Source organism: Pipistrellus hanaki (genome assembly GCF_964339955.1).
Source record: "Pipistrellus hanaki genome assembly, chromosome: 7".
Lineage (NCBI taxonomy): Eukaryota > Metazoa > Chordata > Mammalia > Chiroptera > Vespertilionidae > Pipistrellus > Pipistrellus hanaki.
This window is the reverse complement of record NC_140509.1, coordinates 83501366-83518683: the sequence shown is the minus strand read 5'-3', so window position 1 is coordinate 83518683 and position 17318 is coordinate 83501366. Positions and strand designations below refer to the sequence as shown.

The window sequence follows — 17318 nt, the reverse complement described above, 5'->3', positions numbered from 1 at the left end:
AACAGGCTTTTACAACTTTTTATTCTTTTAGGACAACTAAATAGATTCACCATATGAAGATACAGAAAGTTTAGGCAATCATTCAAATGATTCAAATATCCTTCTATATTCATCTTCAGTATCTGAAATTTTTAAATAAAATACTTCAGCCAGGACTAGCCAGAAAATTGCTTCACTTACCTGAGTTGTCATAGTCTGTGCATTTAACAACTTTGACACACAAAATCAGAGCATGGCCAGGTTCACACACAACTTGCCCTGGGATCACTAAGTAGAACAGGGTATTCTCATTTACCTCATGGGTTCACCAAGGGGGATTAGAAAATTGGATTTATTTCATTAAGCCCACAGAAATCATCTACTTCATTCTTTCCAGTCAGATTTTCAAGTTTCTGAGAATTCTCCTGTATGTGATTTTTTTTAAAAGATCTTTTTTCTTTTTCTTCACTATCTTCCGAAATTGTTCTATTCATATTTATTTACACACCATTCTATATCTTTTAAAAGAGCTCCTTTTTTTAAGGGGGGGATAGGAAATACAGAAGAGAAAATAAACCAGGTAGAGGAAGCTCCTTTGGAATGTTTTGCTGTATCTAACCTTGTGCAGTTAGGCTATTTCTCAAATTTACATAAAGACTTATTATCATCTTGACTGCAATCATGTAGAAAATGAATGGGGTATAACGTACATGAGGATAATTTAATAAAATGAGCTTTCTTTGCTTATGAGATCTTTGAAGAAAGGAATCATTAGACAGAGACTTGCCTTATATTCATCCAGGTCACGAGGCGTGTCAGCTCGGTGATGCGCCTTTGGCAAGAAGTCCTTAATTAGGAATTCCTCGAGAGCTGCTCCCAGTAGGTGCTTCCTAAGTCAAAAAGACAAAATAATTTAGCAGAGGAGCCTTGACTAAGGATGTAACTCAGGTGAATGAAAGGAATAATTTGCCAACAGCAGAAAAGAGCAAAGCTGCGAGATGGAGTGCTGGGTTTTGAATGAGAGTCTCTCGGTCATATTAGTAGTAAGTGTCATTTCTGCTATTCAACCTTAAATATATATATATTGAATAGTCTTTGATATTTAGAATAACTTGTAGAGGGATGCCAAATGGCTTGGAGTATTACTCTGGTTAAAAGAATAAAACTTGTTAGAAAACATTTAGTAGATATATTTAATTTTCCCTTGCAGAATCATGTAAAGTTGTTTTCCGATTGAGTTTATTTTTAATTATTTTTAAAGTCAAGTAGCTTGTTTTTGCATAATGTATGAGTGCTTCTCTAAATCAAATGAAGTCTTTGAATTAGACTATGAAATTGGAATTTGTCTAGAGTACTTTCTGAGTTGTTTTTAAACAGCTCCTCCTTCTTCCTGATAGCGTTGATTTAAAACGCTACCTAGCAATGTTGATTAGGGAGGTTTTGTACTTTCATAAAATTCTTTAAAGAATACACATACATGTTTAAAATGTTTTTATTAAGTTAATGATTTCTTACCAATATAATTACTGTCAAAAACTAACCTATAAAATAATTATATGGATTAATTCTGATTAACATTGAGAAGATATTTCACTTGAACTGAACCTCAAGTGATTTTGAAAAAAAAAAGATTGAAGATCATATTGACTTGTTCGCCTTTCATTCTACTCTAGCTCTCTTGGCTGGGAATTAATTTATATCTCTTTGTTGACACATTCCATTGGTATGAAGAGGAAGAATCTTTCTTTTACACACGAGTTATTCTGGGGGTAAGTAGAGTTGATGACTACACATTATCATCTTAGAAAACAAAATGCATTCTGTTTTCCGGCTTCCTTGTTTTCACTGTGTGTCTCTCTCATATCTTTACACATGGACAGTCGACACTGGCATGGGCAAGAGCATCTGCAGTCTGCCTGAATTTTAACTGCATGCTAATTCTCTTACCAATCAGTCGGAACCTTATTTCATTCATAAGAGGAGCAAGCATCGTAAGTTCTAAAGTATTTGAAATAATTTTAGTGGTTATGACGAACATAAGTGCCCTTGAACACAGAGCTGTGGCTTATTATGAAATCCCCAATCATCTTGTTTAGATTCAGCTTTGGCTAAAGCTGAACATCAGAAATTGGTCCATCTGACTTGACTTTTGTTTTTGCCATTGACTCCCCGCATGGCATTGGGCCGGCGCTCAACCTTTCCCTGATGCACTTGCCCCCATCTGAAAAGTAGGCTAATAAAATTGAGCTCATTCATCGGCATGGAAGTATTATAACAGCTTGAACTATTACCATTTCTGATTGAAGGGAGACAAATATGCAGCTGAGCCAAATATCACTGCAGAAACATCTGAGTTCTCCAGAAAGCACAATCACAGTGCACAGATTTTACTATGAATACTTTAACCCCTACCGGACGTAATGGAACATTTCCTAATTATATTGATTTCACAGAGTTGGGTACTTAACTGAGGCTTATGCTAAACAGAGCAACACACTGCACAGAAAAATGACCTTCAAAAACCTTTAATAGACAAATAAATTTGTATATATGTACATATATTAATACAATATATATGGACTCATCATAAATTTATGACTATTTAGATGTAGGTGAGAATAGTGCCTTTCTTTGTGTAATAAGGGAGAATTTGTAAACTACTAAACCACATTGATGACAATGATGGGTATCATCTTCATTTTCTAAATAAGCTGAACGTGAATATTAGCAGGTTTATTGTAGAGTTTTGACTTATAGCCAGGGTACTACTGGCTCAGTCATTTTTGTTGAGTTGAAATTTTAGGAAGCCAATGATAACCATTTGGCTTTGCCTGCTGGACTAATTAATGTCACTGTTTTTGTGTCACATTGCCCCCACCTTCCGTTATTTGAGGCAGAGTGTGGATCCTTTCCTTATCTCTCATGACACTGTCATCACTGTGATATTTCCAAAACAAGACTTTATTTCTGTTCTCCTAGTGCTGCCGAGGACCATGGAGAAAGCAATTAGACAAAAACCTCAAATTCCACAAACTGGTCGCCTATGCAATAGCCGTTAATGCAAGTAAGTGCTTCTTAGTAACTGACAATGTCTAATGTTTAACTTTATAGCTTTGTTTATTTCCTCCCGCCAAAGGCTCGCCCTGAGGTAAAAGAAATCTTTGCCTTCCATCTGACCACATAAACCTTAGGCAAATGGATTTTTTAATTTCTAATTTACACTCCTGTGATTTTCTCTACCAAGCCTTCTGTTTCTCAGGGGAAAGTTTATGAAACTTCATTTTTATTTGTGAATAATTGAGCTTGGTGTTAATACAATGATAAACGCCTACTTGTCTATTGAATACTTCGTGATTCAATATAATTCACATCAGAAATAAAACTGTCCTATTTCAAAATTTTACTCACAGTCATAAGAAAGTGCCTATCAAATGTTATCATGGGCAGTAAAAAGAAAACAGAAAAGCAAGATCCTGTGAACAGGTTCTGAATAGTGCTGAGCTAGTGAATATAAAAGGATCTTGAAAAGACGTGAAGCTTTATAGGCATATAAAGTGTTACTGTTTTTTCTTGAATTGGAAAACAAGAGAATTCAAGAGAAAGGCACCTAGAAATTAATCTCCAAGGCCAAGGTTAAACTCTAAGGAGAAAGACAAGTGTGTGCGTGTTGGTGGGCAGGGTGATAACCGACAAGCTTGTGGTTTTGTTGGACAAAAACTCCGTTGAAGTAAAAAGCTATCAGAGCGATAAAGACTTATGATTCAGGACTGTTTCCCTCGAACTAATTTAACTATAAAATGTTTTCCTCGTTTGCTTTTATCCTCTCATGCATAAATAATAGCAGAATAAAAAGAACACTCAAAACAAATGTGGGTTTAATTAAGCAACAAGACATGACAGACGGTGCCCGAGTGCCAATTAACACAACTTTGGGTGTGGGGTGAGATATGTGGGGAGCCTTCCCCATCGCTGTCTTCAGCGCCGGATTAAACCAACCCAGGCGATGTTTGCAAAAAGTCTTTGTAGTTTGTTAAGAAATAAGAGTAAAGGGACATGACGTGCTAGAGGAAACCAGCTAAGGGCAAAGAGCAAGGTTAATTCACTTTTGTGCTCCAAGGCCTACAACAGGGCTAAGTACTATGCATAGGTGCCAACAACCTTTGATTAATGAGTGAATGCGTGAGAGAGTGAAGACTCAGGGAAGATTTCAGCTCAGAAATAGAAGTCTTTCCTGGACCTTGGAAATTATCCAAAATTAGAACAAGGGTCCCCTGAGAATACTCTCCTGGTTGGTGTCCAGGTGGATTCAAGATCGTTCCTTAGAAAGCTCTTAGAGAAGGAATTCAAGAGATTTCTAAGCTTCAATAAAATCTTAAGAATCTTTAATTCCTGCATTAAAAGAGGAGATAAGACACAGTAAAATGGCAGGAAGGATATTATCACTATGCAATCACTTAAAGGCAGAATCAAACTCTAAGAGAAAGTTACAAAGATACTATAACCAGAAAGAACAACAACCAAAAAAATCCCTGAAAAACCCATAGTATCAAAACACATCAGGAAAGAAGGCAAAGAGCAAGGGAAAATGTGTCATGGAATAGTTTTTCCTTAAACCTTTGTGCATGTAAATTTCTTTATATGTAACCACATACCAATAGCTCAAATGCATAAGCAATGTGTTTCAAATATCTCCCAAGTGCAAGATACTCCGATGGGCACCATAATCCTCTCAAGCTGGGATGGTCAGTGCTGTTTTCAGAATGGAGTATAACTTAGTAGGGGCAGCAGTCGGCTAGAATCAAGTTATTGTATACCCCGGTAGCAGGAGATTGGTTGTGCAGTCTCAGAGAAGGCCCTTCCTTCCCTCTGTGGAATTAAAAGAACACTAACACCATCTGCCCATCCCTAGAAATGTGCAGACTAGCTAGCCGTCAGGAGTGGACCGGTTGAAAACCTACTGACTGCAAGGTCACTCACTTATGCTAGTTGCAAAGAGGCTGGAATCTGAGTTTAGGGTGGTGGGCAGGCTCCTTCGTCAAGCCCTGCCTTCTACTCCAGTCTCATCTCTCCCACACTCCCTTGCTTTTCCTCCTCAGAGGGCCCAGCTACTGGCAGTCCCTGCGTGTCTGTGCTGTGGCTCTTGCTTTTCCCTGTGTCTGAAATGCACTTCCTCTTTTCCCTGGGCGAGATGTCACTGCTTCCAGGACCCCTTGACTGGTCTGCCTCCCCTGGACCCACCAGGGCTGGGCTGTCCGCCCCCCTCCCTTGGGGGCCATAATCACACCTCTTCTAGCAAGAAGAAGTTCTCAGATTCTGATTACCCCAGTGGCTGGGACAGTGCCCTATGCATCCTTGCTTCTTAATAGAATCTCAACAAATTTGGTCAAATCTGAGGATGAGTAGGCGTCGACCAGCAGGCCGAAGAGGTTGACAGAATGACTGGGAAAGGTTCAAGACATGTCAAGAGTCCTTCAGTTTAGGGTGCAGAAAGCAGTGTGTGGGCAGGGAAGAGATTCAAATGATGCCAATTGTCCAAGATAATAGACCTTTGATGCCCAAAGCGTTAAGGAAAAACTATTTCATAACACATTTCCCCCTGTTCTCTGCTTTCTGTTCTGATGTGTTCTGATGCTGTGGGTTTTTGTTTTGTTTTTTTAGTTGTTGTTCCTCCTGCTTATAGAACCTTTGTAACTTTCTCTTCGAGTCCAATCCTGGTGCAACAAGAAAAATAAGGGTGCTGCTTCTCCTTCTTTCCCTCACAAACCCCTGGAGAGAACGGTCTCTCCAGCCCCCTTGCACTGGAACCCCCACTGCTCTGCCAGCTCCTCTTCTCCCACCGCCATGGCAACCAGCGGGCTGCAGGGCTTTCCAATCCCAGCCAAGGCAGGAGGGCGGGGAGAGATGGCTCAGCTTCTCCCAAACCCTGGCAAAGCCATTATGACATCTCACAGTCCCTCAGAACGGCGGCTGGCAACGGCACTTTGAGAGAAAACAAGAAAAAAACAAGCGCAGCCTGGTTTCAGGGCTGCTTTTCACATGGTGCCTGTCCTTCTGCTGTCCTCTCCTGGGAGCCACGGGGAGAGTCCGGGCCAGTGCCCACTCTCTTAGCATCGCCCATCAGGCTGCTCCTCAAACAGCCCACCGGCTGCAGAGAGGTGGGCAACCTTGGCCGAGGCACGTCCTGCCGAAGCCGGGTGCCAGCCTGGTTTCTCACAGATTCCCGAGAAGCTGAACTGCAGGCTCTAATTGGTCACATCATTAAGGGCTGTAATTAGAGCCGGTAGAAGCAGGCCAGGAGGAGGGGGGACAAACCATGTATCTGTAATCAAGGGCATCACCGAAAAGGCAGCAACAGGAACTCCCTCCTGCTGGCTTCCTGCCTGCCTGCCTGCCTGCTTGCCAGCCTGTGATAAGGGCTGCTGGAGTGCTCTTTATTAATCATTTCAGGGACCCATAACCCCACTGGTAGGAAAATCATAGTTTCACAGCCTCTTCGTTCTTATGAATGCAGATCTTTCTGGACTCTCTGGTCCACGGCCGACCTCAGGAGGCCCTGCCAATGGGGTAGCAGCGCTTGGAGCATGACCTTCCTGCAAAGGGGGCTGTCAGCAGTGACCCGGGCAGCCCCCTCCAGCAAATTCCGAAACTCACATCTGCTAGTTTCCAGGGGATTACTGTTACCCACCGGCAGCTCCCGGTGGACTGCTAAAATTAGGTTACAAAGCTCAGGAAACATACCAAGGACAGGCTGAGGCTTGGCCTCAAAACGAGGCAGGAGGGTGAGCTCAAAACCTCAGAACCGGGCAGGTACTGAGAAGGAAGATGTGGAGGCCTCGAGGTAGAGAACAGCCCGGAGGCCCTAACTCTCAAGGCCCGCATCCCCAAAGAGATGCTGCTGATCCGGGTTCATTTCAGGCACCGGGAGCTCCAAGGAGACTTTCTCCCCAGGCCTGCCAAACGCGATTACATTTGATTCACAAACGAGTGGCGTGCGCAGGGTGCCAGAGTCAATATATGTTCCTGCGGAAATCAGACCACGGAGTCGAAAGTTTGGGGCCAGCTCTCCCTGTCGGAACGCAGCCAAGATTTGTCCCTGGGTCTTTCTTTCTAATGGCTGCTTCATTAGGGGGTGACCAACTCAAAGATAACGGGAACTGACCTCCTCCTTTCCCTCCCCAGACTCTCCCTCTACTGTGTTTCCTTTGATCTCCTGGAAAATATAAAGAAGGAGAGAAGGAAGGAAGCAGAACTTTCTCAGAGCAACCGACTCTAATTGTAGCCTTTATGATATTTTTGCTTCACTCTTCAATAAAAGCTCCTTATCCGAACTCAAAAGTTCACACGCCAATTAAATGTGCATTTGTAGTTTTGTCCGAGATTGCTGCTCTCTTTGAGCTGGAAAAGTACTTCGGTGAGAAAATGAAACTGTGGGGAGACCCCAGAATAGCATCTTTTAGCCCGGCGTTCCGGAGGGCTCTGGAAACGCGCAGCTCGTGCTCTCCCACTGGCTCAGCACCGCGTCCTCAGGCACTAGCGGAGCCCTCCTGGGCAGCGATGGCATTGGATTTGCCACAAGACTTATTGTAGAATGCCTCTTTAAGCCAGTGCTGATTTTGAAAACATATGAAAGCATGAGTGTCATGTTTGCCTTACTTTCATATTGAACTGTAGATCCCTTTCAGATGATAAATGTTCCTGGTTCACTGCAGACAGAGACAGAGAAGACAGGTAGCTAGAAGAGAGCTTCGAAATTGTGTAGTTCAGTCCAAGTCTCCCATTCCACAGATGGGAAAATAGAGACTGGAAAAAAAAAATCAAGTAACTAAGGGGTAGTCTCTTCATTACTTTTTCTCCTACATAATGTCAAATCTAATAACATGATATGATTCTGATGATTTAAGAGAGAGGAAAATAAAATCACATCACATACTTAAAACCACTGTCCCTGTAAACTTAGGTATCATGGTTATTCCTATTAAACTAACTAAAATGTATAAAGGGAGAATCTAAAATATAATGTCTGAAAATGAACAAATCAGCATCTCTCCTGGTATCTAACAGGTCCCAATAGCCCTGGATTTGGTGACTGGGATATTCTTAATTCCAAGCCATGATCATAATAACATGATCAGATTAAAGAGGAAATAAAATGTTTAGACAAAGTGGATACAAGCAGATTTCTTTCTGAGATACATAAAATAAGATATTCTACTTTTTATCTTCTACCTATAAAAGAAGGAGGAGGAGGAGAAAAACCAAGATGAAGGCAGCTAGAGCACAGGAACATGAATTTTTTTAAAATATATTTTTTTGTTGTTGATTTTTTACAGAGAGGAAGGGAGAGAGATAGAGAGCTAGAAACATCGATGAGAGAGAAACATCGACCAGTTGCCTCTTGCACACCCCCCCACCGGGGATGTGCCCGCAACCAATGTACATGCCTTTGACCGGAATCGAACCCGGGACCTTTCAGTCCACAGGCCGACGTTCTACCACTGAGCCAAACCGGTTTCGGCAGGAACATGAATTTTAAAGTATATGAAAAGAAACTGCAAAGAATAGTTTTCAACCGATCCCCTCAGGAGCTACCTCTGGAAAAGCACCTTGGGTTCCCTTATACGATCTCATTCGTTTCTTCAGCTCTGCAATGGAGACCTGGCAATACCAATACACACATAGTTCAATATTTTTGTTCACTCAATAAATATACTTAAATTTAGTTTTAACAGTGTCCAATTCTCATGTGGAAATCCGTCTAATAGAAAACAGATTGTGATCAACAGCTCATTACACATAAGAATGTTATAAAATGTAGAGTATAAGACATGGAATTTATTCTGTATTCCCTTTCCAACTGTCACATGTAGATAATGAAGTGGGAAATACATCACTTAATTTTATTTGAAGATCAGACTCTATTCTGCGAAATGGGAACAGCTCCCTCTCTGGCTGGTGTGTTTGATGTAGGCCACGGAGGAAGGATAAAGCGAACTAAGAGCAGAGGAGTGCGGGCAAAAGGGGTGGAATGTAAAAGCAGTGTGTTTACCCGCCCACTATGACGCCTCCAAAGGTTGTGCTCACTCAGGTCTTAGGAGCTATTTGACTCTAGATTAAAGAGACCAATAAATATTTGAAGAGTTGTAGCTAAGCCCATGGGAGGTATTTGCTTTCAGTAAAAAGTAAGGTATAACAATTATTGATTTATGAAAAAAGCCCACAATACAACTTAAAGATTTTTTAAAATGGGGCCCCGGAGTCCGGAGAATGGGGTTGAATCCCAGCTTTCATTAATGAACTGCAATTTCCTTAATGTTTTGAATATTGGTCTGTAAAATGGGAATAAAACTGAAACCTAAAGATTAAGAGATAATATGTTTAAAGCATTTATAACAGTGTTCAGAATATAAACAGCATTCAGTATACATTAGCTATGGGAAACATTACCTGTTTTTACAAACATGCAAGTAATGATCAGGAAATCGCTATTAGGAATACCAGACATGGTTCGTGTTTAACTTAGCAAGTAGTTCCTATTTTATTCATGGCTTATAGGAAGGGACTGCTCCTATGTAAGGTTTTCTAGCTTTGAGGATGCTGAGACTAAGCTAGGCAGCCCTTTCATAGATGTGGATGCATATGTTGAAGAATTGGAGCATAAGGAGAAAATACAGTCTCTTGGGTGCTAACCTCACAGAACCCATAAGGAGACAAATCAGTATCACAAACTCAGAAACACTATCACTGGCTTTGCCTTCATAGGTGGGCCCCAACAAAACTATATTTACTTGATTTCTACTTAAAGGCTACAAAAATGTGCAAATAATATACATCAGCATACTGTTCCAACAATGTTGCATCTACAGACCAACTTCTTGACCTTTTTTTTCTCTCTGCAACTTCATTGTCACTCAGTAAATCATTATTCCATACATACTGGTACTAAGCAATGTGCCAGGTGTTGAGGTTTCAAGCTGAACAAGACTTTTTTTTTTCTTTAGCTTAACTAATTTTATTTTATTTTATTTTATTTTATTTTATTTTCAATTACAGTTGATACTTAATTTTATTTTGTACTAGTTTTATGTGTTCAGCGTAGTGGTTAGACAATAGTATATTTTACAAAGTGTCTCCCCTTCCCTTAATATTTTCATTAACCCCCTGGCATCATACATAGTTATTTCAATATTATTGACTGCATTCCCTATGCTGAACTTTACATCCCTTCACCCTTTTCACCCAGTCCCTGATCCCCCGGCCCTCTAGCAACCATCAGTCTGTTCTCTGCGTGTATAAGTCTGTTTCAATGTTGTTTGTTCGTTTATTTTGAACATGAACAAGTCTTGAAGCATCCATGTCCTTTGGGAAGCGTAGATATAGATAAATACTCATAACAATGTTGCCTGGGGAGTGTTATAATCAAGGTATCAGTAATGCCTGTGGAATGGAAGAATGCTCAATTAAAAACAACTTTTGAGTTGAGTCAAAGCATGAGGAGAACTTTGCAAAGCACAAAGGGAATGGCGCTGATAGAAGGAACCCGAGTGACAGAGAGGCTAAATAGAAGATGATGTTTCTAAATATATTTTCTACAAGGGCAACAGGGACTAAAATGACACCAATGGTCTCAAAAGTTGTTGCTGTTCCTTTTCCCTAACTCCCCCACGCCTCAGCCTACAACATGCAGCCTGGAGGGTCCCAGAATCCACCCACTACTTGTAAAGACTGAATAATAGTAGAGGCCTCTGCTAGTTTTCAATGTGGGTACAGAACAAAAAGAAGAAATAATGTATGTCAACTGGGAAGTTATCTATGCCTGGAAATGAATTCTCATTTCACACTTGAATCTGATTCCAACAGTGGGTGTCAACTGGCCACCCAGCAGGGGTTCCATTTGCAGGAAAAGCATAAGGATTTCCTTGTCTGTCTGTAAGGCTGATGGCTGGCTTCCCCACAGAGTTCACAAGACAGAAAAAGGAGGAGCAGCACTGGGCACAGACTCCTCAGGCTGCGTGATGCTCTGTTCCTGGGCTTGTGGTCTTGATTTAGAATTCAGACACCATCAATTCCCAGAATTAGAAAGCTGAGTTTTCTTCTTAAGACTACAGAGAGGGAGGTGGCTTTCAGTCAAGATGGCAGTTTCTTAGAACCTCCCACACCACATCAAACTTTCAGCTAAATTACAGAACCATCATTCAGCTGAACAAAATCTAGCTGAACAGAAGTCCTATAACTAAGGATAAAAAGACTTCTCGGGAGAGCTGAGATTATCCCACAACCAGGTGTGGTGGTTAAAACCTGGAAGAACATCTCAGCTGCAGTGGTCCCTGAAGAGCAAGAGGCCCCAGTCTCACACATTCTCCCCCACCCCCTGCCCAGGGTTCCACTGCTGGGAAAATAAGTCCCCATAACTTCTGGCTGTAAAAACCAGCATGGATGGTGGCTGATGGAGATGGAGGTTGCTGGAGTCCCAGGCATTCTTTTAAAGACCTGGCTGCACGGACTTAATCACTCCCTCTGAGCTCCAGCACTGGGGCAGCAGCTCAAAAGGTGACAGGGACCTCTGAGGAGAAATTGAATTATCTGGCTTTGGGAAAAGTGTTGGAGGGGCAGCACATACTTATTTCACTTCCAGAATGATCACGTTTATAATTAAATTATGGTGAATCGAGATTTAAATTTTTTCTTAATATAATCAGTATGAATGTGGAAAATCATACAACATATTTTAGGAAGTATTCAATTCACTCCATTTAAGATACTGGTTAAGACACACAGTGCCGGGGTTCTTTCCCCAGCCTTACAAAGGGTTCAGCATTCTGGAGAAAAGGGCTGCGAGTAGATTCAAGAAGGAGTCCTAGGATGAAAGACCATTTTGAAAGGCATCGGGGGTCAGAGGAGCTTCAGCTAAAGGGAGCTAAAGACTCCTTCCTTGTCCAAGGACCCATGCTTTTATTCTAACACAATTTGTCCTTAAGGCAAGGTGGAGATATACACTTCAAAAGGTAAGATACCAAAGGGTACAATACAGAAGCATTATCAGTTTGGGAAATAGCCTACAGCTATTCAGGTATTTGGCCAAGGAGGCAATAAAATGCCCTGAACTGTCAGGCAGTTAACAATCCTATTCAGGTTTGAGGGAAGTGCCGTTTAGCCATTTCCAACAGGTAAACTACATATGTGGCTCACCTTTGTTGAGCCTTCCAAGCTTCACCAACCTTTGGTAAAACTCTTGTAATTATTACATGCTGGAATTAGTTTCTGGCAGCATGGGTAGCTCACTCTGCCTTGGGATTACAAACACCACAGCAGAAAAGCTTGACCATGTAGACCCTGAGTTTCTGAGTAACTACAGAGGAAGAAACCACATGGCTCATGGCCCATGTTGCCTCCTTGTCTGCAGCCATCCACATCGTGGCACATGCTTGCAACCTGGAGAACTACCATCAGGGTCAGTCATCAGAGGCCAGGGGACTTCTGGCTGCACTTTCCAAACTGGACGACACTTCCAATGAGAGCTACCTGAACCCCATCCGGACCTTCCACCCGGTGAGCTCTTGCACGCTGCCTACTTCTTCATCTGGAAACATGTCCTTTTCTGATCCCTTTTACAATCAAGAACACTGTATTCCAAAAGCTTTTCATAAAAGAGCTCGAGAGAAGTTACTGCCAGATGTTAACATTAATTTCATTTTTTTTTAAAGTTATTTTCTTTCTGCCAATAAATGTTTGCTAAGAGGTTATGAGTAAGGAGAAAAACTGATGCCACTTAATTTGTTTCTAACAAAAAGTAATAATAAATATGCCTAAATAGGAAATGCAGTAACCTGTTAAACGACTAATCTTTAAAATTTTAGATATTTTTTTTTGCCAAATGTTACACTCATAAAGAATGTGAAGTGCCATATAAATCCAGGGATTATAAATTAGGTGTCTTCGTTTTCAATTTGCAAAGTGTGTTCTGGATCAGTTTTCCTGTGTCATATTTTGGCACCCGTGTGACTAGCTAGTTTGCCAAAATCAGATGCTAGGCAAAGTAGCTACTTTCCTCATGAGGCTAGCCTGGCTAGTGACCTCATTCATGCTAAGTATCTGTGGGCAGAGAGAGGCAGCACATGTGGGAAACAAAAAGAAAACCAAACCAGTAGCCACAGAAATTCACCTGGAGAGACTATGACATTCCTCTTGCTTAATCTACCACCTGCCTTTCTCCAAACATGATCTGAACCTTTCACCATGAGCTACGATCTTGGAATATGCATCCAGAACATTCATCCTGTTTGGAAAAAAATCTGTATTGCTCAAAGAAGAGCCCCAAGACAATACAGTCCAGACATGGAAATTTCTCCCTTACCATCCGGGCCATTTTGCCCAGGCAGCCTTATTTGAAGAAGCAAAATTCAAAGCCTCTTTTTGGGGAAATTCTTCCATGTCATGCCCCCTAATTATCCTAAAGATAATTTCCAATGTGAGTGAGACCATCGGTCAAGTAAACCTACATTTTTTTTAAAGCTTTTAACAGTTAAAAGGACAAGTTTCAAAGTCATAAATCAAAACTAGAAATGCCCTAAACCGGCGGGAATGCCTTGGGGTACTCATTTGGGCCTCAGCGTTTATCTGGGCACGTTAACTGTTTTCTTCGAGAAGGCTCTGGAGAGTTCATTTCCACATAAGACCAAGAATAAATCTCAACATTTTAAAGAGACCATATAGTAAATAACATTTATTATAAATACATTTAAAGCAATTTAACAGGATGATTAAGCTACTTCCAGTATAGTTATTTCAAAAAATACTAGTAGTAATCTACCACAGATATACTGATTAAGTCCAAAAAAACTTCTAATGTGAGGTATTTGGAGAAAGATGAGTATCAGTAACACCAAGTATATTTTACAAAGTATTTCTAAATTTTAGAGGATACATTGCAACCCAAACCAGTCGGTAAGGAGGTGCAAGAAGAGGGACATAGGGATTTGCTTTAATAAGCAGAGGAATGGTTTGGAATTAGCACGTCATGTGATGTAAATGGTTTTCTAAAATATGTGAGTGCACTTGGAAAACATCTTTTAAATGTTTTGGACTCACCCTTCCAATTTCATTTCCACCATTTGCTCTATGAAGAAGAAAAAATAAACATCAGAGAAGTCCCCGTCCAAATTACCTAGCAACTCAAGGCAACCCAAATTAATGAGATTTTACTGACAAAAGATACAGTGGGAGTTTATTAAGCTCACAGTCGTCTCAACGATAGTAGCACCATGTATGAATACTAATGACTTGACGAGAATATGGGAAACTGACAATAAACACAAAATACTTTGTGATTTATATTCTAAGAGGCTATTGAACCATCCCCGGCACTCACAGGTCGGAATGCTGGCCTTTTGGCAAAGCATGCCAGATAAGAATAGCTGCATCTTTATTGATCACCTAGGATTTGCAGAGTCTTACGCCAAGCCTCCTGAGGTGGCATGAAAGAAATGCAAGTCATGGTCCTTCCAATTAAAAAGCAAAGGCGAGGCATTGCTAACTAGCAGAGGGGCAGGGGCAGCCTCTGCCTGACTCTGAGGCCTCCCAGGGACCTCTCGGGAACAGCATCTCTTCGTGCTAAGATGCAATTAAGCAAAAGGATCCACATTTTTGCCTTAAAAATTAAAAACTTGAAACTCAGATATATCTCGCAGTGTTTGATCTTAAAATGTTCTTTCCGATAGTGCCCTAATTTCGGTTCAAACTAGTATCTTTGACCTGAAAATTGATTTGTACAGATGAAAAGTGAAGCTAATGAAATGCATTTGATGAAATTTTCACAAAGCGAATGCCTGCCATCAGGTGGGGGGAGGCCAGGGGAAAGGAACTCCCTTCTTGAGTTGTATGGGGACCGTTTTGAAGCAAATGCAGGGCGGGATATGAGTGGGTTTACAGTGTCAGTGTGTGAAATTAGTTTATTCCTGTGTTACTGTTTGCTATTTATTGTCTGACTTTCCATATGAACAACTGTAAACCTACTTTTGCGCCACCCTGTGTATGTGTCCGGTTAGAACATTTGAGTTGCTTCTTGCTTGGACTCTCGAGTGTTGGCCTTCAAATGGAAAAATTTGAACTAAGACATGGATGCCCTGGTGCCTGCTTCTCCTCAGAACACCACCTCCGAGCTGCTCATGACGATCACTGGCATTTCCGGCCTGATGATCTCTCTGGCTTTCATCTTAATCGTGACCTCTTCCACTGAGTTCATCAGACAGACCTCCTACGAGTTGTTCTGGTACACACACCACCTCTTCATCATCTTCTTCATCAGCCTGGCTATCCACGGGGCAGGGTAAGTCCATACTGTGCTTAATGTGTAAGCTTGTGTCTCTGAGAAAGTCCTTTCGGTGGAGGAACATAACATGCAGGGGACTAAAGGACACGTAGATCACAGGGAAAAGCACACTCTGTGTGGCACACTCACCGTGACTCCTTTCTCAGTAAAATGAAGAGAAGAGACATAGGCGTTGAGGTGTTATATTTCTTTTTCCTCAGTAGCTCTGTTGGGGAGTCTTGACGTGTTTATAAAATGCAGGAATTGTAATGAAGGTTGATGACAATAGAGGCATGCTTCGTCGAGAACCTACTTCCACAATCCAGTGCTTGTGGCATTAGTCGGGATATATATTTTTGGACACCCATATTTCACTTCTGCCTCCTCCCATGCCCCACACTGGACGTCCCTTCCATCTCAGCCCCACCCCAGGGAGAAGTCATACTTCTGCTGCTGTCGCTCCTGTGCCTAAGAGCTCCCCCACTCTCCATAGCTTGTCTGACACATGGACACAGTGGAAGGAAGAATTGCCTCTGGGGCATATAGCACCCGCCCGACTGCCTGCCCCTCTGCTGATCCTTAGGAACCTTGTCAACCAGCGTTCGCATTGCTGCTTTCTGACTAAGGCTTTCTAGTGTCTTTTAACTATAAATACCTGTAACCAGCTCCTCTGAGTGTGTGATCTCCCTCTCCCTGACTATCCATCTTGAAGGGGGTGTAGTCCCAAAGGGTTTCACCCCAAAGACTGTCCGTCCCTTCTCAGATTCTTCTCCCAGGGCCCGTGTTAACCTCCGTAGTGCATCTAAGAGGCTCTTCCTAATCCATGTGAGTCTAGAAGTCTCTTCACAAAACGTATGCGTGTACTGCCCTCATCCCACAGCCCCCACCCCTCCGCCCCTCGTCCCACTGCCCCTGCGTTCACACCCTGGCACATCGTCCAAGTACAAAAGGATTTCAATGGGCAGTGCTCCGCTGAGGTATTTTTTAATATCCAAATACCATTTCATAAGATGGCATTTTTAGTCATTTTAACTGAGTTGAAAGGCTTATTTTGGGATAAGGGCCTCATCTAATCTTCTCAGCTTGAAGTATTTTACAGCTACTGTTTACAGCAAAAAGTAATTTGCAAATTTCCAGTAAAGGAGGATTATTGGAATGTGTTGAAGCACTAATCTTCCTATTATGGGATGGCATAGATTAAGACATAACGAATTCTAAAAAATTTTAAAGACACGGCATTGGTGGACTGTCCTGTGGTTTCTTTCGATGATGCAGGGAATGTTGCCTACAGCCTGAGAAGGAAGGTATTAAAATTACAGGTCTTTTTCCTCCAGCTCCCATGTATTATCTCCCCTTCTTGTATCTGGGGAGATCCAGAGATAGTTTTGCTCCTCTAAGTCAAAGGGGTGTTATCTGGATGACTTCCAGAAGCAGATGGGACACAGGCCAAGAGATCAGCTCTCCAACTGCATTGCTGCTCCCTCCCCGATCCTGCTAATGCAAGGAGACATGTGGTGCCCCACAGGCCACCCGGGCCATGAGCCTTTGTGATGCTCAAAAGAAGCATGTTTCTCAAAAACAAAACCAATGTATTCTATTCAGACTAGTAAACACTTAGGAGCTGAACAACTACCAGAATACCCAACCTCAGGGTCTTGTGCTTTGTAGCCTGGGAGCCATGGGTGCATCGAGGAAATTGCACCAGAGCTCCTAGCCAAAGGTCAGTCAGCACTGCCTTCGTGGCAAACACAACATGGAAGGATGACAGGCCTCCATCCAGCCCTCTGTTCGCAAGGCCAGTGTCTTCTCTCTCAGGTTTGACCATCTAGTCCTAAAGACGCACTTCGCACTGACCTACTGGGACCCTGTCAAACACTAAGCCTGCCAGTGGTCACCAGGGGGGAAATATTATTATTCAAGGCACTTCCTCTGACTTCTTCACCTAAAAACTTCCAGGTGCTCAGAAACAAACCAAGAAGGGGAGAAGTTAAATAAACTTGCAGAAGACTCAAACAGTACAAAGTTAGCCAATTAG

The 17318-nt window shown here is 41.9% G+C and overlaps 1 protein-coding gene across 1 annotated transcript in view; it reads left to right on the top strand.

Annotated features, from left to right (window-relative positions):
- Window positions 1–931: 931 nt before the first annotated feature.
- NOX3 (NADPH oxidase 3) overlaps window positions 932–17318 on the top strand; it is a gene marked incomplete at both ends in the record, with an annotated part of 53835 nt that continues 37448 nt past the window's right edge. Inside the window, 7 exon segments of the mRNA XM_084889347.1 lie at window positions 932–964; window positions 966–1022; window positions 1653–1748; window positions 1860–1970; window positions 2959–3043; window positions 12380–12525; window positions 15120–15301. Coding sequence (XP_084745473.1) covers window positions 932–964; window positions 966–1022; window positions 1653–1748; window positions 1860–1970; window positions 2959–3043; window positions 12380–12525; window positions 15120–15301 — 710 coding nt within the window.